Genomic DNA, 25,685 nt, shown 5'->3' with positions numbered 1-25,685 from the left:
TGGACACATAATCCATAATAATGTGCGTTTTCTTTGGGTCATGATAGCTAAATCATTCACCTGCTTTAATTTTATGCACATGCCCTTGTATCTCTAATGAACCAGCTCACTTTAGCTCTGATTTGCCTGTTCTTTAAGCATCCATTCAGTAATTTTGGCACTTTATAATAATCTGTATTTTACAGATATTTATAGTAATCGGTATAATATAGGCCAAGTTGACATGGTTCAAGTGGCTTTGGTGATAAAACAGAAAACGGTGATTATTTACCACCTGATTTACGGCACTACTCTTAGTGATGTTATCATTATTTAAAAGGAAAAGTACATATGCGGACGCCGCTCAGAACTGTAACGCAGGAGGAAACGGAGGAGCAGTTGTCGAGGGTCTTTACTGACCATGTCTCAAGGCAAAAAACACAGGAAGAGCAAAGAAGCGCCGTGACGCACGATAACAACTCAGAACGCGCAACGGCGCTTAAGTGAAGCAGCCCAGTGGAAAACGCTGAGGGTTTGAGAAAAGATCCAGCAGAGAGAGAGCTCTCACACTCTCACTCCTCTGTGAATGTGCTGCACTGGTTGCTGGGACCTGTGGGCATAAATAGGGCAGAGGGTGGTGTGTAGGGCGTGGCTGTGTGTGGGCGTCTCCCCTGAGCAGAGGGACTGGCTCAGTGCTCAGTGTGCTAAGAATAAATTAACCGATTGTCCTCCAGAGGGCGTAGATGTGGAGTGGAGGTGCAAACTGTGACCAACACTGTCAATGCAAAAAAAAATAAATAAATAAAAATAAAAAAACCACAAAACATCTCTATGTATTTCACTTCTCTGACTCTTAAGAGTAGTGGAAAGCTGCGTAGGTAGCAAGCACCAGAGATGCGAGTGTGGCATTTAAACAAAATGCCATAGTCTTGATAGAATACCCACGCAAAACCCTGAACGAGCACACAAGGGGCTCCTAATATCAGCAAAGAGCTTATCAAGATGGATCCATCTCACCAGTCATCAGTCCCACATCATTTTGTACTGCCTGTTTGTACCACAATGTGACAGTTAGCAGATTTATTTATAATAAGCAAGAAGTCAGTAACCTATGTCTACGTTAAAGGTGTGAAGTTTGAGACATGTCCAAACAGAGTCCAAAACTCAAAATACAGTCCAGGTTTAAAGCCCAATGAAAATATAATCCAGAGAGGCAAACAATACACAAGGGGTAAACCAAAGAGAGAGAGAGAGAGAGAGAGAGAGAGAGAGAGAAGAGAGAATGATAACAAACCAGGTTAGTAATCCAGACAATCCAGCATTGTGATAGAGACACACTCTGCATGCTTAATGAATTCAGCAATACTTGCATGATATAATGCATGACATAAGGGCAGAATATCAGTTTATATATATATATATATATATATATATATATATATATATATATATAAATCCCTCTACTTCATACACACATACACAGGAAGCGGCACAAAGGAGACAGGCAAACCAAGGCCAGTTAAGCCAGGCAAAAGTCAAATCCCAGAAAGGCAAAAATTGAACGAGGTCAAAACACACGAGCACAGAAGAAGGAAACTGCTCCGTATTTGTATCCAAAGGTTGGAAATACTTGACATTGAACGTGTGCAAGCGTGGGGATTAAGTGGTGGAGGGAGTAGGATTTGGCCGTATATCTCACCTCTGACACTTAGCTCATCTGTGGGACCTATTGAGGTTCCAGAGAGGAGGTCCTGTATTATCTGGATCGCCAGCTACTGGCGTGGGGCGGTATTGCACTGAAATATAACGTGTCGTTTACCAGACAAATCTCGTAAACGTCTAGCGTCAGCAATATAATTTCTGAGTGTCTAGCGTCAGCAATATAATTTCAAAATCAAACCAAAAAATCTATGTGTGGTTTTCTCCATAGGATGTGTTTAACATGTGCTTAAATGCCACTGTCAAAAATGGTTACGTTCTTTCTACTCCGTTCTTTTTATTTACAATACATGTATTTTCTGGATTATAGAAAATGGTAAATGTTGTATAAGCCGCACCGGGTTAAAAGTCGCATATATCTACTGAACTGAATGCATTTAACTGAACTGATCAGTTTTTGAACGGTGCCTGTAGCATTTCATGTGCGACAGTTTTATCTTTCAGCCGGTGTTTTGCCAAATTCCGACTCCCCTCGTTTATCCGTATAAAGACGCTACAGATTATATTGTCGATTTACGTTTCTATGCATAAATATGAGCTAGACTTTAATTATCCATCACAGCAAACGGCACGGCATTATCTATGTCCAAAGACACAGTGGCTCAAGGGTGTTAATTATTTTAAATAAAAAACACACTGGCTATACCCTGTCAAGTTCACCTCTGACCACGACTTCGCAGTATTACAGCAGTATTATGTCTAAATAGTTAGGACATGCTTAGGGCCAGAGACGCTGCCTATAGAGCGTGTGACATGCTGACATACAGCAGTGCCAGAAGAGACCTGAAGAAAGGCATAAAGGAGGCAAAAAACAGGTACAAACAGCGCATAGAGGAGCAATTCAACAATAACAATCCTCGTAGAATGTGGAGAGGCATCAGAAACATGGCAGACTACAAATGCAACAACCAGCAGCCCAGCTACGACCACTCACTACCTGACACTTTGAACCAGTTCTTCGCACGCTATGATACCCAAGAAGGCGGAGTACTGGCCAAGCCCCCGAGACCTGAAGAGCAGCAGCCACATCTCACTCTCCAGCACCATCAGGTGAGATCCACTCTGAGGTAGATAGACACTTCCAAAGATGCGGGGCCGGACAAGGTTTCAGGCAAAGCACTAAAATGATGTGCGGACCAATTAGCAGGTGTATTTCTGGACATTTTTAACATCTCCTTACAGCAGGCTGTAGTCCCCATCTGCCTTCAATCATCTGTCATTGTACCTGTGCCTAAACAGTCTGCAATAACTTGTCTCAATGACTACCCACCAGTTACTCTGACCCCTGTGATCGCAAAATGCTTTGAGAGACTCATCCTGAAACATATTGGAGACAGTATTCCACTCAGCTTGGACAAACACCAGTTTGCCTACAGGGGGAATCGTTCCACAGAGGATGCCGTCTCCATTGCACTCCACACGGGCCTGTCTCAGCTGGAGCAACCTGACACATATGTCAGGATGTTATTCATCGACTATAGCTCCGCGCTCAATACAATAATCCCTCACAAGCTGGTGGCCAAACTCTACAACCTAGGACTGTCCCCCTCACTGTGCTCATGGATCAAGGACTTTCTCACTAACAGACCACAAGTGGTGAGAATAGGGGCCCACACATCGTCCCACTGGTACACCGCAGGGCTGTGTGCTCAGCCCAGTCCTCTTCACACTTTTCACCCATGATTGCAGCCCCATCCTTGCCTTCAACACATTTATGAAATACACCGACGACACCGTAGTGATAGGCTGCATCTCCAACAACGATGAAACCCACTACAGAGAGGAGATTCAGCACCTGGCACGGTGGTGCTCAGACAACAACCTAGCTCTGAACACCACCAAAACTAAAGAAATCATCATGGACTACAGGACAGTTAAAAGAACCGCACACACCCCTCTACTCCTAGATGGAGATGAAGTGGAACGGGTGCACAGCATTAAATACCTCGGACTCCACATCACAGCTGACCTCACCTGGACTCTAAACACCTCACACCTCATAAAGAAGGCTCATGAAAGACTTTTCTTTCTGAGTAAACTAAATCAGTCTGGACTCACCCCAAAACTACTTGTGAACTTTTACACCAGCACAATCGAGAGCGTCCTCTGTCTCTGCATGACTGTATGGTATTCCAGCTGTACAATACAAGAGACAAAGGACCTGACTCGGGTGGTCAGAACAGCGCAGAGAATCATAGGGAGTCCACTCACAGATCTGGACTCTGTGTATGCTGGCCGCCTTCATAAAAAAGCCAGCAACATTATCAAGGATCCCACCCACCCAGGACACCATCTCTTTGTTCCTCTACCTTCAGGACGAAAATATAGGACAATAATAATCCAGACAAACAGGCTGAGGAACAGTTTTTTTTCCCAGAGCTGTAACATCCATCACTCCCCCTGCAAACCCAAACCTTTAGGACCTATTGCACTACACTATTAATATAAGCACTATTGCACTCTCTCACTTGCAACTTTGCACCCAAAACTTGTATTGCTGCTATTAATATTTTTAGTTTAGTTATAATACTTTAATACTATACATAATGTAAATACACTATATGTTATACCATGCCACATAATCAAAACAGTCATACCATCATGCCATAATTGCCTCACCTACACCATGTTGCTGATACAAACCAGTATCAGTATCTGTCCCGACAGACTAGTGAAATGTTTTATGTATACATGTTGTCTCGCACTGTTTTTATTCTTTTAATCTTGTTATGTGACTAAGAGGTACCACTCAGAATCTCGTTGTATCATGTACAATGACAATAAATTCTACTCTACTCTACTCCACTCTACACATGTTGGTTTGAAATAAATTCTCCGTCATGCCTGCTGCTTGCATGTGCTAAATGAAAATGAGCACTTTCTTCTTTGATTTACAACTTTGACCTACAACCTGATTCACTTTCTGCTCTGCACCCTGACAAAAAATCTACAGAAAAGCCGCACCTTATTATAAGCCGCATGGTTCAAAGCGTGGGGAAAAAAGTAGCGGCTTATAGTCCGGAAAATACGATATATATAATAAATTAAACTCCGTTTGGCAAGAGGTTTCCAAACTTTTGCATACGACCAGGACCGTTGCAGCAAATTCTGGGCCCTGTACACTCTCAATGTCAGTGGGCCCCTATAAATGCCAGTAAACGAGGCATATGAGTAAAATGGGCCCCTCTCCCTACTCGGGCCCTGGGTAGTCAGGTCCACTTTTCCCCCCACTACCACGCCCATGCATACGACTGTATGTGATGTTTGCTAAAAATATATATACAATATAATATAACCCATCTCTGCATTGAAAATTGCTCACTATCACAGAAACAGTGTACTATTTACCATTAGCTGACACAATATAGTGAACTATTTCTGTAGTAGGGGGCGAACGCAGAGGAGTGATCTCGTGATCTGACATGCTTAATTTCTTATGCAATCACGTGACAGCGAGTCGTCATCCTGGTCTCGGGGATGAGATCGGTCTCAGAGAGGAGATGGCCTGATAGGTGAGATTTACACCAGACTCTGTTGGGTGGAGGTGATGAGTGTAAAATGAGTAACAGCTGTTACCATGATGACTAGAAATCAGATGATGAGGACCTCTGGTTGCCAGAGTGGGGATTTCTGACTGGGTGCCACAGGCAGCTGTCTAGGGTGGGATCTTTATGCAGGAGGTACGAGGCACCCACATGCATGATGTCAGTGTGTGGGTCAGTTAACTGCGTCAGAGTGTGAGTCCTCGGTCATATTCTCTAGTTTCTTTGCCACTGTCCCAATTTGTTTGTTTACCTGTAAGTGCCTCCATGTGGTTTTGTTTGTGTTTTAGTCCTGCACCACTGAATTCGTTCTGAGCTTGGTGTCCACAGCTGTTGGTATTTAACACGTTTAACCTCTTTGTAGTTATACCAATCTGTTCCGTGTCTTGCTGCAAAGTATTACATTGCCATCATGTATTAAGCACTGTTTTCCTGTTTCTGTGTGTGTGTGTTCTAACTGCACAGATGGGTAAAAATCGGAGGACAAATTTTGATTGCGGTGAAAAATCATAATTGACAAAATATGGCACATTTACATTTACATTTTCTTTGTGATTCAATTTCCTGTTTCTTGAATTTTCCTGGTTATTGACCCATCATGTTGTCTTGATTTTGGGTCTGGATTCTCCATTTCATCAACTTTGGTGCTTCAGCCGTTGGAACTGTAACTAAACACCAAAACGCTAGTCTGTGCAGTCCGTCTCTCCTGTCAGCATCACAGCCTGGTTCATGTTTGTGAACCAGGCAGGCTACTGCCTGGGAATGTCTCCAACTGAGATGCAAGCTACAAGATGGAGAATAGGTGGGATTTGGGTTGACCTCAGGTCTCCCCACTGGGACGTGAAGGGAAACTATCAAATATCGTATCTCTAACTATACAATTGCTTACTTGTGTTGTAAGCAAAATAAGATCTATGCAGTTTAACATAATATGTGTGCTTGTTAGCAATTTATATACTGGCATTGCTATAATATCTCCACTTTTGTCCACAAGTTTCTTCTATTTGTTCCAATAACACACTTTTCATCAGAATGACCTGGTCCCAGCATTGGCCTTGCTGACCCAGGTGATATCCAAATCAGTTTAAGTCTCTTATTTCGAACCCTCATTGTTAGTGAGGTAGGCGAGTTGTGTTAAAGGCCCTGCCTAAGGGGCTACACTGAAGACGTCCTGTTGGGATTCAAACTCTAAGGGCTGTGGCTCCAGCAGATCGCAGGAACAACAGCTAAGATCTCCATCTGGAAGAGAGCAGTCCTAGGAACAAGATACTATACAAGGCCATCAAACTCCCAAGCTTCTTGCAGAGCACCTGAGCTTGAAGGAAAATAAGACGAGGATGACTGGGGAATTTAGATATATTGGAATATGGACATTGGAATGTCATTCAGGCTGAATAAATGTTCTCAAAGGAGAGGAAAGGTTGCCAGAAGGTGACATAACAGATGTTGAGGATAACTACAAGTACCTTGAAATTTCAAAGGCAGTTGGAAATCATGAAGAGGCCACGACAAAAGCAGTCACAGCCAAATACCTACAAAGAGTGGGGCAGAAGCCGGCAATGGTGCTACATCAGGCACAAGGAACATGAAAAGCTTGATATAAGCTTAATATCAAGGCATGAAAGAAGAAATTGAAATATTATGGAAGGTGAAGGCAACATTGTTTGTTGATAATCAGAGCAGACTGTGAGCCCCAAACTGGGGGAGTGGCTCCAGCAGATCCCAGGAACAATAACTGGGGCCTCCATTCAGAAGAGTGCAGTCCTGGGTACAGCTGAGATACTGCTGGTATTCTTTGGTAGAGAACCCAAGATGTATAGAGGGAGAGGGAGAAATAGAGAGAGAGAGAGAGAGAGAGACAGACAGACAGACAGACACACACACACACACACACACACACACACACACACACATACACACACACACTCTAAACAAAGAGTGCAGGGTCAATGTCCTCTGTAATCACTGATAAGAGCCAGTAGGATTTGTGGGATGAGTTCGCTATTGCAGATTTTCATTCCAATGTGACTGAGCTAAAATTACCTCAAATCCTTTTGTAAGAAGTGACATGATACATATATACATTATACCTTACCACAATATGTATGCCATAAAGACAAACAGGTGAAGAACAACAAACGTTTCACTAAACTAGTTTACTTGAGTAATCAAACTTGGATTTTCATGATTTTGAAGACTTTGAATATTTACTCAACTCATTTTAAAAGAGATGGATTATACTTTTCCCTCCATTCAATCTGTATAACAACTAGTTAATTGGTGAGTTGATAAAGTGAGTATAATTTGAGTGAGAGAAGAAAAGATAAATAGTTAAAATGTAGTTTTCTACTTAATTTTATTTTTTAGTTATTTTGACAGACAAAAACAATACATTGTATGTCGCAAGCAAACTTGAGGAATCACTGAATTATTACTTTATACATGTCTTTCCTTCTCATATGCATTCCTGATTGTGATTCATCTTTTCCAGAGTAATATTACATTACTACTGCTATCTTAAGTAAATAATTTGCGTCCAAATCCTAGAACAAAATGAGGCCCTCTAAACCGTGCTCTCATAACCAATTTTTACTCAATCACAAAACTGCACCTTACATATTACTAGAACACACCACCCATCTGCACTCCCTGATAAAACATTTTTCAAAAGTTAGGAAATATATAAAAAAATTAATCATGCCCATATTTTTAATAGTAATATGTAGTAATATTCTAGCAGACGCTCTTTAAGCCTTTTGACAAAGTCACTGTTAAACATTTTCTTATCTCTACAGGGCGAATATCCGAATTCCAGACTTCAGTGTCACTGTATTCGGTCAACCATTTTTAAGATTATAAAAGAGATTACATGATTTAGTTAGGCTATTGTTCCCGTGATTTTCTTCCGATAGCATAGGCTATAGATGCTTTTACTTTGTCAAGACGAAAACGTTCCAAAGGAGAACAGCCCGAAAACGCAGAATTACGCACGACGAGTTAACGTGTAAACCAATAGTTAATCTTCCCCCACCGTGCTTCAGAAAATCAACAAATAAAAGGTCTGGAGTGGAAGCTTGAATGGTCTGACCTACACTAACGCACACTGATTAGAGGGGGCCGCTAAAAAGAGATACAACCCGTCCATTACAGTTGTGCCATGGACTTGGTAAAGTTCTCCAAAAAACTCTGGTGCGTGCGTAAACAGCTTGTTTTACTTCTGGCGCCTCTGGTGTTGCTACCTCTGCTCTTCGTTCTACCGGCACAGGTACGATTCACTATTCGTTGGGTATGCACACATTACGCTTTTTTACGCTGAGTTTTCGTTGTAAGACGTAATTTCATGTCAAGGAAAGACACATTGTGTGTGAGTGATTGCTGTTTGTATCGTCTAATTTGTCATGAACACACATATGTAAACTCTGACTTAGGGGAGAAATTTTGAAAACCTATAGACCGAAATATTGGCGCTTCTTAAATTTTCCTGTTGATTTTCAGGAACCATGAAAATAAGCCTTATAATTGTTCACTGAACCAAAAATATTAATTGTATAATAATTATTGTTTTAATAGGTTGTAGAAATCATTGTGAAATTGTGCAGGTATTTAATTTTCTTTTAATTGCTATTTTTAAGGGCACAATTATTATAATTTTATTTTGGATGCTTTCTTTTTCTTCTTCTTCTCAACATGATTAGAGGAAAAGACTGTAAAACCTTGAAACACCTATCTAAGTGACAGGGTGCAGCGTTTGTGAAACTGTGCCTTCTACAACAGGGCCTCTCATTGACCTGAAGGGGGCTTTATAGCGTTAAACATTTTGGCTTGTATCTTGTTAACAGTATGCCACAGACTCAACATTCCTTTGTTCTTAATCCTTGATGAATTCCTGCTTAATTCATAATCCCTGCTGAATTCTTCTTGTCTCTGCTGGATGGATTTTTTTGTTGTTGTTGCAAATTTCTATAATATGAAAAATCTTTATACACACTCCTCCTTCAATTTGGTCTGTTCTGCACAAAACTGGAGAAAAATATTGGTGAGAGCAGGAATCTTTACAAGCTGCTCAAAACATTTAGATATTTTTGACATTTTGGCTATCACGTTAATCAAAAGCGTTTGGCAAAGATTTATTTAATATAACACTCAAAACAGTGCAGCAATCTGGATTAAATCTTTTTAGCGTTTTACTGCTAATGATTTTGAGGATGCTGAGCAAAATAGGTGCAGTTTTTCAAAAGCGCATGTTCAACCTTGCAAATGTTTTATGACCTTTATAACCACAGGTCTGACTGAGCTGAAATATTGCATGCTGTTTCTGAGGAAGAGCTGACTAAAGGATTTTTAAGAACAACTAGACAACTTATAAAACGGAGCCATAATCAGCCAATAAAAATTTTGGCATAGTGTCATTTAGGTATTCTTTGAGTAATTCTCTTGAAACCTGACAGGAACATTCTGTTATGCACTTTGAGGGGGCCTAGTGATACTAGTGCACTCACTATTGGGGGTGTTATAATATATAAAGGCATTTGATATCTGAGGAATCAGCCAGTTGTGTTTGCATTGCGAGCCAGACATTCTAATTATTCATTTCAATGTTTGGTTTCAAATAATTTGGTAAACGTCCATACCAAATAATTGAACATTTGTTGATTTTTTAATAAATCAAAGTCAATATTATTTATATGACGCTTTTTACAACACATGTTGTCACAAAGCAGCTTTACAATCATATGGGTCCAGATCCCTAATGAGCAAGCCAAAGGCGACAGTGGCAAGCAAAAACTCCCTATAATGGTGGGGATTAGGAAGAAACCTCAGGAGGACCAAGACTCCAAAGGGAACCCATCCTCCATTGGGCGGCCCATTAGCACAAGTCCGTATTTGTGGACAAAAGGTTGTTCTACATTTATAGTTAAGGTTCTTGATCCCCGGCCAAGTAGTCACAGTCCCTTCAGTGCAGATGGTAAGTCTCAGGAAGGAGCTAGCATTAGCACGTCCTCTTGCGGCAATGGCACATCCAACCTCGGCATCAGTACATCCACCGGCAAGCCAGACCATCTCCCAGGTGCTTATAGTTGCTTGCATGCGATAGTCTTGGGTAGAAGCAGGCAAAAAGATAGACAATACAGACTGAGTGTGTGGACATCAATTTAAACCACCATTGATTTAAGTGTACATAATATATATATAATATTATATATTATTATATTGTTGAGTATTATATTGTTATATATTATTATATTGTTGAGAAAATAGGTTTTTTGCTTAGCAATAACATTAGAAAAAGTATATTTTGCTCATCAGTAAATGTGATATTAAAATTAAATATAATTGTTAATTAGATCAAAAAAATTGCTGCCATAAATGCTTTAAGCTATAAAAGTTTATTCATAATCTTAGAAGAGCCTCACAAGGGCCATATAGCATGTTGTTGCAACAGAGAATAGTTTGGTCTATAGGGAGTGAAGTGTCTGTAGAATATGTCCTATACTGATAAGCTCCACAGAAGTTGACTTGCAACAACTGCCTGTAATGATACCCTATCAGGTTGAGACACTGTGACCATGTAAGAGGAATGGTCCACCGAAGGGGTGGAGCAGTAGCATATACAATCTGCTCGTAACTTTTGGATCTCTCTGATGTACATGTTTTGAATGTATGAGATCCCCGGAGATATCTCTGTTTAGATAAAGGCCTTTTTTGTATTGCAATAATTTTGGTCTGTTCTTCCTGCTATCTCCTTTTGCATCAAACGAACGCGCTGGACTAAAGTGGTTGAAAGAAGTTCTGAGCCCAACTATATATATATATATATATATATATATATATATATATATATATATATATATATATATATATATATATATATATATATATATATATACGTATGGTTACGATCTTGGATGTCTCCAAGAGCAGGTATTCAGTCTCCAGGCTTGACAATCTGATACCCCATTCAGCAACAGGCTGTTAGATTGATAAACTTGAATTATATGTACAAAAATGCGTATCTGTGAATGCATGCTAAATTTTTTTGAGTCATCATTTGACCAGCGCTGTAGGACACTGCATCAGGCCAGGACACTATCAAGTAATGTGCCAAAGTACAGATGTCCTGGGGTTTTTTAATTGCTGACCTGTTACGTTATTACAATAGATTCTAAATTATAGCACAGTTCTGGAGTTCTGAAAATGTAATGTTACTAACACTTTTGAATAATGATCTAATGAAAAAGCTACAAATGATTTATTTATTATCACATTGATACTGGAGGCAATTTCATATTTGATCAGAGCTCCATTTTCCAAAAGCACCGTAATGTTAAGATCATCTTAAATTAGAGTAATACTTGTTCTACCAATTTAAGATTATCTTCTGATTGCGATGCTTTCAGGAAACTTGCTCCAGCTCAACCAGGTTGTGGAAAAAGCTTGTGACCTAGCAAACGTTGGTGATAGTGGCTCCATTTTCAAAGTGAATATGAATTCCCTATTTGAATGCCTGTCTTGTTTATCTTTCTTTTTTCAGTAATGCTCTATGCAGTTGTGATTACTAGAAATCTAGACTAGATTACTAGAAAAAAATATTTTATATAGAGGAATTGCTGTGGGCAACCTGGAATATGAGTCTATAAGTCAGTTGACAAGTCATGTGACTGGTTTAAAATGAACAATAGGTTACATATGAGTAGCAAATGGAAACGTGCATTTAACAAAGACCCCATCCTCCACTACCACAAATAAAACACTTGAATGCATGTTTTTTTTACAGATAAGATGCTTTGTATTTGTGGAAGTGTAGTAATGAGTAACAGTGAAAGACACTCCCACAGATCTATCTGTCCTATTAGATATTTAGCTGATATGAGGCAATTAGTGTAATAGTACATACTGTTAGATCAGCTGTTAAATCAGTGTAATCATAAGCAAGAATCCCTGTTGCACCCAGCCTGAATTATGGTAGTATTGAATATCAGTCAGTCCACAAAGTACACACATTCGCTTCATATGCTGCATTTATATCAATGAGATCAATTACCTGTAGTGTGAAGATTTTATAATATGATTTCATTCTTTATCACCACATCATACCAAATGTGATGTAATACATTCATATTGATAAAACAGGCCTAATGACACCCATGTCCACCCATTCATCAATCTATTCATCCTTCATCTATCTATCCACTCATCCATCCAAGCACCCATCCATCTTTGCATATATTCATCTCTCCATCCAACCACATCCCACCTTTCTTCAAACTCATATCCCGTCATCCATCCAGCTGTTACGCAATGCTCCCCCCCCCCCCCTCTCTCTCTCCCTCTCTCTCTCTCCCTCTCTCTCTCTCTCTCTCTCTCCTCTTTGTCTCTGGCAGGAGGGGAAATGTCTGTACGTGGTGCTCCTGATGGCGATGTTCTGGTGTACGGAGGCTCTCCCTCTGGCCGTCACCGCCATGCTGCCAGTCTGTCTCTTCCCCACCATGGGCATCTTGCCGTCCAGGGAGGTCTGCCCACAGTACTTCCTGGAGACTAACTTCCTCTTCTTGAGTGGGCTGGTGATGGCCTCTGCGATCGAGGAGTGGGGCTTGCACCGACGCATCGCGCTCAGGGTGCTGAAGATTGTTGGAGTGAAACCAGCCTGGTGAGAATTGAATAAGCAGTCATAATCATCTGCACTCTGATTATGATTTTAGCTTAAATTCACTAGTAATGTGGTGCTTATGTAAGCATCTTGTGTTTCACAAAGCCTGCGAGTGGGAGGGAGTTGGGAGGTCAGCCTGGTTGTATAAGGGCCATTGTGGTGAGAGCTCAGTTGAAATGGGAGAAGACAAGAGGGCATATCGGGACATTAAGGAGCAAGGTTAGCACCAACGGATGAAATTGTGTTTCTTTAAGAGAATAACAGAGTTTGGAAATGTTCAATAGGTCATTTTGAACACTTTAGAAACTGAATTAACCTTTATGTATTGAAGTACTGTATTGTCCTTGTAACAAAGTCTAGATGGGACCACGTATGCTTTTTTCACCTATCAGTTTCTAATCACCACCATGTTTTCTACATTTGCACAAATCAGTGTTACAGCAGTCTCAGTTATTAATCAGTGTTACAGCAGTCTCAGTTATTAATCAGTGTTACAGCAGTCTCAGTTACAAATCAGTGTTACAGCAGTCTGTTATAAATCAGTGTTACAGTCTCAGTCATTACCAAACACCACAGGCAGTCCTTCATCTTGATGTCTAATATATACCATTATCCAAAGTTCTGACCTTAAATTGACTTTAAATGTCCGATTTGTAATCTCATCCAAGGTGAATGTTACTATCAATTAAGCACATGTCGTGTGCATGTGTGTGTGTAGAGAAAGAGAGAGAAAGAGAGAGAGAGAGAGAGAGAGAGAGAGAGAGAGAGAGAGAGAGAGAGAGATGCGAGAAAATTGAGAAATTCAAAATTGTATTGAAGGTTTCCATAGAAACAAGGTATCTTGAACAGAGGTCTTTCGCCAGCTTTGAATATTTATCTAATATCATTATATATATATATATATATATATTATATGTTATATGTTTAATATCTCTGCATCTTTTACTATAGACACTGCAGTAACTCACATAGAATCCTCTTCTATACATATGAATTCAAAGAAGATCTCTGAGATCTTGGGCCTGAAATGACCTTAGTCTTCATTACTCTTTCTGAATCTCAGCCCAACTGTGGTTTTGAGTTACAGTATTCCAGTTTGACTGTGCTGTGTTTAGTTAGGCTACAGTCTTCCAGTACGACTGTGCCATGTTGAATTACAATCTTCCAGTATGACTGTGTTGTTGTGCAGTCTCCCTAACTGGCACAGGTATGTGTGTGCTGTGTTGAGTTACAGACTGTGTTGTTGTGCAGTCTCACTAACTGGCACAGGTCTGTGTGTGCTGTGTTGAGTTACAGACTGTGTTGTTGTGCAGTCTCCCTAACTGGCACAGGTCTGTGTGTGCTGTGTTGAGTTACAGACTGTGTTGTTGTGCAGTCTCCCTAACTGGCACAGGTCTGTGTGTGCTGTGTTGAGTTACAGACTGTGTTGTTGTGCAGTCTCCCTAACTGGCACAGGTCTGTGTGTGCTGTGCTCCAGGCTGATCATGGGCATGATGATTACGTCCTCCTTCCTCTCTATGTGGTTGAGTAACACTGCCACTACAGCCATGATGCTGCCCATTGCTAACGCCATCCTGGAGAGTCTGTTTGGAGACCTGAAGACCCTGAAGGACAAGTGCAAAGTCAAGGAAGACCCTGAAAGTGAGTAGGAAAATGTTTGTGAGTGTGAGTTTGTATCCTTTAGTTAGAGTTTTTTTCCATTTGTATCTTGCCTTCCAAGTCTCTTTAAAGGTTTCTTTTATTATTATTCAGCAGTGAAGCATCTCTTTGTGATGTTCTGTACCATGGCTCACTCTTCTGAGAACACTCATGCAAAAGTATTTTTGATTAGCATATGTATGCAATTAGAAGATGTATCTGGAAAGCTGGCCCTAATTAAACAGCTACTGTCTAGGGTTTGGGTTAACTCTACATCAACACTAATGAGACTACCCAACAAGATTTTTCTTTAACAAAATTTTCGAGTTCTTTCTTATGCTAAATGACTTGTGGAGCTGGATTTGATAAGTATTATAACATGTAGTGAGACAGAATTCAGTGTGACATCAGCCAAAGCTCTAAGAAATACATGTTGAAGTCACAGACAGAGGACCGACTTTGTTCATGAGAAGAGGTTAGGAAAGAGGTACGTGTGGTCTTTCTTCCAAATATCAGCTTTTGCAGAGCAGAGTTAGTAACTAGAGCAGGGTTATAATATATAATCCAGTTGCTGAACTTTGAGCAATGATTTTTGTAAAACCGAGTGTTTAGCACTGTCATGCTTCTGTAATGTTTTTACACATTACAAGGTTGAAGAAAGATTAGCTGAGAAATTTCTTATTTCACCACACAGTGATCCTGGAAAGTGGGTTCCATACAATGGCATCACTACTTAGTGAGTCAAAGAGAAAAAACATGCTCAAAGAGGTTTGAAGACATATGAGGGAAAGAGAGAGAGAGAGATTTGTTTTTGAACTAACATTCTCAACATTAACACCTGTGTTCTCCATATGCAGGTCAGTGTCAGGTAAAGCTGCACATGCTCCCACCAGAGAAGCACTCCCTGCCCGAGGAGGACAGGTGAGGCCCTGGGATGTGCTGCTGGTGACCCGCCCCACGTGGTAGCCAGGTTCCCTGGAGAGGCCTCTCCTGGATAATAGCCTTAGCTTCATAATTATGAATAATGGCCTTCATAGCTTCATAATATCACAAGGTCTAGGAAGTCCGGGTATCTTAGCAAGATAAGTGGTAACCAAAGATGATGAAGGTGAAATGGGTGCTGTACATGGATGTGATATGAGACAGGATGTATTGCCATAGCAACTTCATCATTTTCACTAAACAATATGCATTGGATTAGAATTTTAATAATCAATTGTGACATATATAATTATATATAATTTTAACATTTCTGCTACTAACTAGAAGCAGTTTTGCCTTGGCAACAATTTATTAACCTCCAGTGCAAAGTTCAATGCTCCTTGATTTTGAATATCAGTCCTCAGTGCCAGCTGTCTCTATGGCAACCCCACATGGCCGAAGGAACGGGAAGAGCTGATCATAGGAGTCCGGAGGAGATCCGGGGCGAGGCGGAGTACCAGCTGAAAGTTTGGAAGGGATTCCTCATCTGCATCCCTTACTCGGCAAGCATCGGAGGTACGGCCACCCTCACGGGAACCGCTCCGAACCTCATCCTTGTCGGGCAGCTCAGGAGGTGAGTGGACCCCATGAGGACAGTGTTCTCCAGAGCCACACCACGGCAGGTGGGAAGTCCATCAAACGGCCACTGTCACATTTATAAAGGAATCCAATTAAGCGTCCCTGCAAAAGTCTTCTCTTCTGAGGAACAGATAGCAATTGCAATCAAACTCTGTTGTACTGTATCAAATCTCTCAGTATGTCAGGTTAAGGGTGTTTTTCTGAGCAGGCAGCCGGGCACATTTGTAAGCTGCTTTGGATAAAGGCTGCTAAATACTAAGTGAAAATAATAACCTTGAGTTATTTTTAAAATAAAAGCTTTTAAGCATTATTTAATTTAATTTAATGATGAAATTTTACATTCTGGAAGAAAGCACTGTATCTCAAGGAGACCCAGATTAAGTCGAGGAATAGTGTTTCATTTAACTAGTCTTAATCATTGTCTGGACAGCTGACTTATAATTGATGTCACCCAGAACTCAAAAAGTGTACCACTGGAAAAGGCCGGTGGACTTTGAGTAACAGAGCTGTGAAGTGAAGATGTGAAACAATTCCCTTAGTAACTTGTGAGATGACCCATAGTGATTACTAACCTTAATGCCTCTTTGATGCCTAATCAGGAGAGTTGTGAAAGGTCACAATGTCATTACAATAACTGCTCAGACCTCAGAGATTATCTTGTGTAAGCACAAGCCCAGTCAGCCTGTGTTGGGTAACGGTTCATAAAGTCTTAAAGTTTTAGGTAATTCTGGTGTGTTGGTCTAAAATACAGGTCACTGAGGTCAGTTAAAATCATGTTTAGCATCTGTTGATTTCGGCATGGAAATTTAGCAGTGCTCTGCTCAGAAACATCCAGATGTGATGTAGCAACATGATTGGTGCAACACGTAGTGGACATTCAGAGCCCCGTACCAATGTGGTGCAGCCTGCAGCTCGTATGACCATCCTGCATCAAATACGTGTTCTGATCTGTTTAAAACACAGATAACACATACAACACCTTTTCCCATCTGATGCAGCACATCTGACTGTGGCTTTAATCTGTGCAAATATGAGAAGGTCGGATCCAGACTGTCCTCACATAATCCTCATGTGTAAATACTAACTGTGCACTTTGCCCCACTAACAAAAGGACCATTGAAAAAGGAGGGCAGGCTGGAGCCCTCCAGCGCTTAGACTGTGATTAAAGGGCTCGCTAGGGTCAGGATGAGGAAGAGGAGGCAGAGTAGGCAGAAGAAGAGGGACACACAGAGGAAGCATTTGAACCAAATGGCCCATGGAGGCCACCGTTTTGCCACCTCTGACGCCACCAGCACAGAGGCTATAGGCTGTTTGCAGGTGCTATCTGGAAGACAAATGCAGATTGAATTCCATTTGCAGTTAGCTTATAGATTAAGAGCATGTTATCTATTAGAAAACCATTTCCTTGCATATTAGTCAAAAATAAACTGTTTTCAGTGAATGACAGTAACTGTGTTTTGCAGTTACTTCCCACAGTGTGACTTGATCAATTTCGGGTCATGGTTTGTCTTCGCTTTTCCACTCATGGTCATCTTCCTTTTCGTTGCATGGATCTGGATTGCATTCCTCTATGGAGGATTGACAGCACGGTACACATACACACACACACACACACACACACACACACACACACACACACACACACACACACACACACACACACGCAATTTCACATGTGTGCACGTATGTCCTCCTACATCAACACAGACTCTTGATCTTGTACCTGCATGCATGCCTAAACTGTGTTCATTTGTTCTGTGCATATTCATTTATTCCAGCCTGTCTGTATTGGTTTGTATATGAATGTATACATTGCACCGGGTGCTTTCTGTGCATGTTTGTGTGTGTTTAGATTGTGTAAAAACAAACAAGACAACCGCGCAGCTGCGGAAGCGAAGGCCAAAGCAATCATTGATGAAGACTACAGAAAGCTCGGGCCCATCAAGTGAGACTTTACACACTGGGATTTTTGTTTTACTTTTAATACACAGGTGGGCAATCTGTGTTCTCTGTAGACATTTATGTGTCAGGACGATCCCATCTCACAGGACGATCCTGTCCAGTGTTACAGTCTCAGTCATTACCAAACACCACAGGCAGTCCTTCATCTTGATGTCTAATATATACCATTATACAAAGTTCTGACCTTCCTGAGACGATTCTGTCTCACGCCTCCTGTAACTGGCTGGCTGTTACAAAGTCACAATTATATTACTGTTAACACATATTATCATATCACTACTGGATTTGATGTCTCGCCAATGCCTCTCCTCTCCTCCCCTCTCCTCTCCTCCTCTTCCCCCCTCCCCCTCTCCTCTCCTCCTCTCTCTTCCCCTCCCCTCTCCTCTCCTCTACTCCTCTCTTCCCCCCTCCTCTCCTCTCTCTTCCCCTCTCCTCTCCTCCTCTCTTCCCCCCTCTCCTCTCCTCTCCTCCTCTCTCTCCCCCTACCCTCTCCTCTCTTCCTCCTCTCTCTCCCCCTCCTCTCCTCCTCTCTTCCCCCCCCTCCCCTCTCCTCTCCTCCTCTCTCTTCCCCTCCCCTCTCCTCTCCTCCTCTCTCTTCCCCTCCCCTCTCTTCTCTTCTCTTCTCTTCTCCTTGCAGTTTTGCTGAGGGATCCATTTCGTTCTTCTTCATTATCTATGCTGTCCTCCTCTTCACGAGAGACCCTAAGTTTGTCACAGGGTGGTCCGTGTTCTTCAACAAAGGGTAAGTGCTTGTGCACACAACGCTTCATTTTGCTATGGTGCCTGTCGCATAAATGTCCGTTCCCTAACCTCGGCTTCTAAATGTCAGCGTGCTCACTGCAAATATCCAAGGTCATAGTGCTTAATGAATCCATAAAGGTCACACAAAGCCCGTATGAAAACTCTATTAGAGTACTACATTTATACATGGTAAGTTCAATCAAGCAACCAGATCTAAGATGTTTTCCCTGTCTCTCTGCTTGAGGCACTGTTTTCACTGAAACAAGAAAGAAAACAAATGAACACCATGAAATGAACATATCCAAAATGTGTCCTCTCCCCCTTTAAGGAAATCGTTTTTAGAAAGCTCGTCGTTTCTTACCTGAACTATTAAATTTCAGACATAAAAAGGCTTTCAGGTTCAAGGCATCCGGGATTTGGAAAAGAAGCCGGTGCAGGAGCTGTTGTGCACACACTTACCCAGCAAGCAACAGCTTTTGTCCAAACTATATTCATGAATACATTAGCAAGTACGTTTCTTTGAATTCAGTATTACAGTCCTGCAGACAGGCTCTACATTCCGTCCTTGCACGGCACATTTCTTTCACACTGCTGCTGTCAAGCTTTATTGGGGGATATTTGCTGCTGATAGCAGGACTTATGCCCTGTTTGCATTATGCAGTGCTAACTTGGTGGTGATGTGTTAATACTTGCATTACTGCGAGTGTTTCATCTCACAGTTTGTGTGCCAGAGTAAAAAAGAGCAGAAATATATCCTGTGTTTCTGTTTTTTTTTCATCATACAATTATTCTTAACAAAATGTGTCCAACTTATGCTTTGGCAGGCAGCAGGCAGAGTTTTATAATAAGGTAAACTTATCCATAGCAACCTATCCATGGAAACAAAGGGGACTTCCACATCAGGAGATAAGGAAGGATAAACCCAAGAATGAGAGAGTGTATCAGAGAGCAATCACCCATCTTCCCAGCAACACTCCCTCCTTCCACAGTACCTGATGGATGGATCTTTCTCTGACTACAGTCTGCTTCCATAGGCTTGACATACCAAGAGTCACATCACATAAAGGAGAAGAGAGAAAGGGAAAGAGAGAGGGGGGGAAAGAGGGAAACAGAAGGAGGGAGAACTTCTGGCTTAAGGCTAAAGGGCTCGTGTCTTTAATGGAGCTAAAAAAAAAAACAATTCATCCAGTTGAATAAGAATGAGAATTATGGACTATAACGAGACAATTAGCATGTGTTGCTATATCAGTAATTACCAAGGTCAGCTGCTTCAGTGATTCACTCTTACAGGCTGTAAATAGGCTCTGTTATAATGAGCCATATTGTTACAGTGAGTTATAGTGAGTTCTGGCATGTATTTGTTTTCAAATATCACAGATGTTTATCTCCACACTCAGCCAGGTTTATCACACAGCATCAGTAAAAGCTACTTACCACCAAGAATACCTGCTGTTATTTTATAACCCCCCAACACCCCCCTCTCCAGATCCTGAAGAGCTGATGTGAATTCAGTGTGATTCAAACCGACATGTTTTTTAAATGAACCCAGCATGTATAACATGTGCCTGGTTAACTGGGAGGAGAAAGAGAAGTGTGTAGAGCAGACAGGACTGAGGAGAAGGAGGGGAGGACTGAAGAGAAGGAGGGGAGAACAGAGGAAAAGGAGGGGAAAAATTAGGAGAAGGATGGGAGAACTTTCAACACCCGCTCTGTGGGGATCTCAGCTGCACTAACACCGGACCACAGCATGAGCAACAGTGAGCATACACAGAAGAAATGAGTTCTGGACACAGGCCTACTTTCAGCTTATCTTCGTCCATTATGAATCATTCAGCCTAATGTGTTTTGCTAAATTTGTTACCTCAAAAAACAACATTATTATCTTCATACCAGAAAATAGGAGGTTTCAATAGAGTTTGAGGTTAATGGGTAGTTAAAACTGGGCTCTGTTGAAGTGTTTCATAAGGCATATACAAGTCTTACTGAGATCAAGATTAAAAATAATATATAGGGACTGGATTACGTCAAAGTCAATTAGGCTGTAAATATTTTTCTTCTACTTTCCTCTTCATGTTCCGGTCTTGCGTCTGCAGGTACGTGTCAGATGCCGTCACAGGAGTCATCATCATCTCCATCCTCTTCTTCTTCCCCTCAAAGCGTCCCTCGCTGAGCTGGTGGTTCAACCCTCGGGGTGAGAGAACTCACTCTGTCCTGAGATCTACTCTGTCCTGAGCTCACTCTGTCCTGAGATCACAGATATTTGCAGAAACATCTTCAAATTTATCTTAGAATTTCTTTAGAGTCTCTTAAAACATTAAGTTAAAGCAAACTTGGTGTAAGGAATTATTAGCCTTCCTTGCAACTGTGGTCATTTTCTTTTTAACTGGTGGGATTTTCGATTACTGAGATACAACAGTAGTGACACCATTTTGGAGCAATGAAGAAGCAAATCAATCAGAAATTGACACCTAAAGTGAAATTACAGCAATTTAAATCCACGTTTTATTATTTTTATTTGACCACACCACCCATGACAGGACTCATGTCATTGAGAAGTCAATAACTGCAGTCGTGTTGTGTCACAGCTCAATGGTTCAGTCCTCCCATGTTCCCACAGCCTCCACCACTCCATATGTGCCCCTGCTGTCATGGAAGAGAACACAGGAGTGTGTACCCTGGAACATTATCCTTCTCCTGGGTGGAGGCTTCGCTATGGCAAAGGGCTGTGAGGTAGACACACACACACACACACACACACACACACACACACCTGCTGTCCCTTCATCCTGACACACTGATCAGCAGGCAGAAGTGTGTTTGTTTTTCTTTTTTAGCATCCCTCTGTTCTGCTCCGGCAGTGTAAGGACACCAGGTGATTTGAGGCTAAGTGACAGCTAACAGCAATGTTGATACACGTAAATCTTCGTGGAGGAGCTAGCTGGCTAGTGGGTTCCTATTTTATATCAGTAGATGTTGTTATGTACACCAATCATTTAAATCTTAACAGTGGCTCATTTGCTGTTTGTTAGCTTTATGCTGTAATAGTATCAGTTCAGTCATTCAGTTCACATCATATATGGAACCAATATTCATCTTGAAAAATACAACAACAACAATGATAATTTACAAGCCAAGCAGAAGGCAACTGACTAATATAATGCCAGTAATGACTAATGCCAGCACTGACTATTGCCAGCAATGATTCTTTGCCTTTGAAATTTCTAGACTAGAATGATATGGCTCTTTATCCTACATAATAGGTCGTCAGGTATGTTAAGAGGCACTGAGAGGTGTGTTGACAGTCCTTATACCTCTCTTACCATGACTCAAGCTTGACTAGAAGAACAGATTTTCAGCCCAGACCTAAAGATTTCTATGAAGTCATGAACACAGAGAGGTTATGTGGGGGCACATAGGAAACAGAAATTCTGCCCCATGCTTTTTAGTTTTAGTTTTCATGATTCTACCGACTGGATCCAGCACCTTATGATCAACGAAATTATGACATGACAATCATAACAGGCAAATATTTTACTTTGGAATTATTATTTAAAACAAGTATTTAAAATAAATTTATTTAAATTATTTTTGTAATTGTTTAAAAATGATTTTTTATTTTATCATTTGTAATTGCTCTAACTCAATGTAAGCACAGGTTCTAATATGAACTCTGCTGCAGTCTGCAAAAGGCATTACAGTCATCCAACTCAAAGGCATTATGTTCTTCCAATTCAAAGGCATTACAGTCATATCACTCAAAGGCATAAATTAGCTCCTCTGCATCATATAATGAGATATTTCTGGGCTTAGCAATATTTCTTTGCTGGAAGTTCTGGTAACCTGATGTGCGTCAACAGCAAGATTAGAGTCAATAGTGGAGCAAAAGTTCTTCAAAACTACACTTGATGCAATTGAAAAGTTATCAGGATCAATTAAACTAGAACGCCTGCTTTTATAATAATAATAATAATATGTTTATTTTATATAGCGCCTTTCACAAACCCAAGGTCGCTGTACACACATGAAAGGGGAAAAATACAGGGCTTAGAAAGAGCGGAAATATTGAGAGAAGAGGAAAGTCTTGAGTTGAGTTTTGAAAGTAGAGAGAGAGTCAGAGGAGCGAATAGAGGGAGGTAACGAATTCCAGAGGGTGGGGGCAGCAACACTGAATGATCTGCCACCCATAGTAGAGAGCAAGGGCGATTTTAGGATCTGGTCTTTAGGGGTGCCCAGCCCCCAGTGCTCACAGAGGCACAATACCAAAGTATTGCACAGGTGCAGAGCAAGGTTTTTGCATAATATAATATTTAAAAAATGTGTTGAGCCAGGGGGTGCTGAGCAACTTCACGGTGGTGCTCTAGCACCACTAAAAATACCCTAGCCTCGCCCCTGGTAGAGAGTCTGTGTCGTGGGATGGAGAGCAAACCTAGGTTAGAGGACCTGAGCTGACGTGATGAGATATGAAGGTGGAGAAAATTGGAGAGATAGGAGGGTGCAAGACCATGCAGAGATTTGAATGTTAGGAGTAGGCTTTTATAGTGGATGCGTTCAGAGATAGGAAGCCAGTGTAACTGATGGAGGATAGGAGTGATGTGATCAGATTTCTTTGTGGACATTAGAACTCTGGCTGCAGAAATTTGTATCTGTTGTAGGGGGCAAAGTGATTTAGCAGGTAGACCATAAAGCAGGGAGTTACAGTAAATTTGAGCAGTTTTTGAACCAAGTACAAGTCCTGTTTTGTCCACTGTTAAGTAAGAAATTACTCAACATCCAATGCATACAGTTCTGTATCATCTTCAAAGCAATGCATGCTGAAACCACATGTATTATTCACTTAATTTCAGCACAGCTCCACTCCGCTCGTGCCGTTTTATCTGTTTTCATTTGCCCTGCCACAGGCGTCCGGATTGGCTGTCTTGATCGGAGAGCATCTGCAGCCAATAGCGGAAGTTCCTCCCGCAGTGGCCTCGATTCTCATCACGGCCTTCATCGCCTGCTTCACCGAGTTCGCTAGTAACACCGCCACCATCATCATCTTCCTCCCAGTCATCGCCGAACTGGTGAGAGGGCGCGCAGGCGCGGCGTTGGGTTGGGCGGGACGGATGCAGGGAAGGGCGGAAGGGTCCACGTCGCTGGCGTGATGGAGTGTTTGTCCTTCGCAGGCCATGCGGGTGAACGCGAACCCGCTCTACTTCATGATCCCGGCGACGATCGGCTGCTCCTACGCCTTCATGCTTCCGGTTTCCACCCCTCCCAATTCCATCGCCTTCGCTTCAGGACACCTCATGGTCAAAGATATGGTGAGCAGACCGAAGGATCGGGATGCCCCCCCCCCCCCCCCCCACCCCACCACCACACCACCACACCACCCACACACACACACGTTTTGTTTCCGTTTGTCATGCAAAGTTAGACTTTTCTTAATCTCGAAAGAACCTGATTCATATCTATAAAACATTACTAAATAGGTTCCCATTAAAAGAACAAGCCCCTATAGGTATCTATAGGATCATGAGAACAAGGTACTTGGAGAAGCTGTATATGGCAAAATGCAATTGAGTTTCATTAAGTGCAATGTTTTGTTTGAATGTCACATGGTAAGAATTGTGTGTACAAAGTTCTCTTGGGTTCTTTAATTATATCTTTACTTAGTAAATTAAGATGTATAGCATAGCTAAGATCATAGCATATTACAAAAATGAGACAGAACAGTAAAGCACATAAAAAAGTGAATTAATTTGACACCATCTGAGTTGTGTACCTCCATGAGAACATTTATAGAGGTACACATTGTTTTGGAACTTTTTGGGACTGATGGAACTACAGATTTGGGACTGATGTGTTGCTTAAGTGTTCAGAAGACAACCCAGGCTCTCAAAGTTTTCATATGGTGTTGCACATTCCATGGGTGGACAGTAGGGGCAGGACTCACATGGACATTGTCTTTTCTTGATGTTAATAGACTGAAATATGGCTCTTGGGAGGTCATTAATAAACATCTTCTCATGTTGCTGTTTTGACAGGTGAAAACTGGGTTCATGATGAACATCCTCGGCGTTGTGTGTGTGTCTCTGGCTATGAACACGTGGGGACTGCACCTCTTCACCCTCCACACCTACCCAGAGTGGGCTAGGACTCTCAACACTACAGTAACCGCAGTGTCTATAACTACAGTACCAGCATTTAACTTTACTGGTTAAAGAAAATGTACACACACACATACACACACACACACACACACACACACATACACACACACACACACACACACACATGTATGCACGCACAGACACACAGGGGGTTCTTGTGTGTAATACCAAAAAAGAAGAGCAATTTTAACTTTCAGTCTGTATGTATAATAGTTTTGTAATTGTTTTACTGAGAAATGCTAAATCAGTTAACTTACAGGCATGATGATTAGTTGTTTCTGTTTTTCACTTTGCTTGTAAATTTATTTTTATGTTTTTTTTAAATCTCATTTCTAAACAAATAGAACAGTGCCCTCTGGTGTCTAATCCAGGAACTGAGTTTGTGGGAAATGAATTCATGTGATTATAAATTTCAAGCCCTCTAACTCTGAAGCCATAAATTACTTTTAAATCTCAGATTTGTTAAAAAATAACTTTTAGCTTGTCATTGTTGACTGTGTGATTTCTAAGTTACTCACTGTTTAACAAGTTTTGTAATTAGTTCTATATTTTCATCTCTTTTACACAAGACTCTCTTGCAAAAAAAAACACCTACTGAAAAAAACTGAAGTTAAAACACCATATAAAGGACGTTCTGTGATTGAGTTATAGCCCATGGTTTCAAATTTCATATTCAATTGCAGGGGGACATTAGTTGTGGAAATACAATGCACAGTATGATGTGACTCAGTAGTAATAGGTCATGTA

The 25,685-nt window shown here is 41.2% G+C and overlaps 1 protein-coding gene across 2 annotated transcripts; it reads left to right on the top strand.

The window, feature by feature from the left end:
- The first annotated feature begins 8,171 nt into the window (after positions 1–8,171).
- On the top strand, positions 8,172–25,573 carry slc13a3 (solute carrier family 13 member 3). Of its 2 annotated transcripts, none has more exons than XM_076989645.1 (13): positions 8,172–8,505; positions 12,623–12,888; positions 14,366–14,529; positions 15,384–15,447; positions 15,866–16,081; positions 17,550–17,675; positions 17,939–18,031; positions 18,686–18,790; positions 20,883–20,980; positions 21,407–21,519; positions 23,688–23,849; positions 23,952–24,089; positions 24,813–25,573. In XM_076989645.1, the coding sequence occupies exons 1-13, from the start codon at positions 8,398–8,400 to the stop codon at positions 24,987–24,989; spliced, it is 1,830 nt and encodes a 609-aa protein (XP_076845760.1). In that variant the 5' UTR covers positions 8,172–8,397; the 3' UTR covers positions 24,990–25,573. The 2 variants fall into 2 exon arrangements, with proteins under 2 accessions (XP_076845760.1, XP_076845761.1); XM_076989646.1 differs by lacking the exon at positions 8,172–8,505 and adding an exon at positions 12,994–13,107 and having other exon boundaries at positions 12,753–12,888; positions 14,344–14,529.
- The last annotated feature ends 112 nt before the right edge of the window (positions 25,574–25,685 follow it).

This window comes from Brachyhypopomus gauderio, unplaced genomic scaffold (assembly GCF_052324685.1).
Source record: "Brachyhypopomus gauderio isolate BG-103 unplaced genomic scaffold, BGAUD_0.2 sc69, whole genome shotgun sequence".
NCBI classification, from domain to species: Eukaryota; Metazoa; Chordata; class Actinopteri; order Gymnotiformes; family Hypopomidae; genus Brachyhypopomus; species Brachyhypopomus gauderio.
Note: the sequence above shows the minus strand (reverse complement) of the source record. Positions and strands in the feature narration are given on the sequence as shown.

Bases quoted from the DNA above. Each gene is read 5' to 3' on its own strand.
- slc13a3 (XM_076989645.1), top strand. From the start codon at position 8,398: ATGGACTTGGTAAAGTTCTCCAAAAAACTCTGGTGCGTGCGTAAACAG. The intron at 14,530-15,383 runs GTGAGTAGGAAA...CTCCATATGCAG, and splicing joins AGTCAAGGAAGACCCTGAAA to GTCAGTGTCAGGTAAAGCTG. The intron at 23,850-23,951 runs GTGAGAGGGCGC...TGTCCTTCGCAG, and splicing joins TCCCAGTCATCGCCGAACTG to GCCATGCGGGTGAACGCGAA.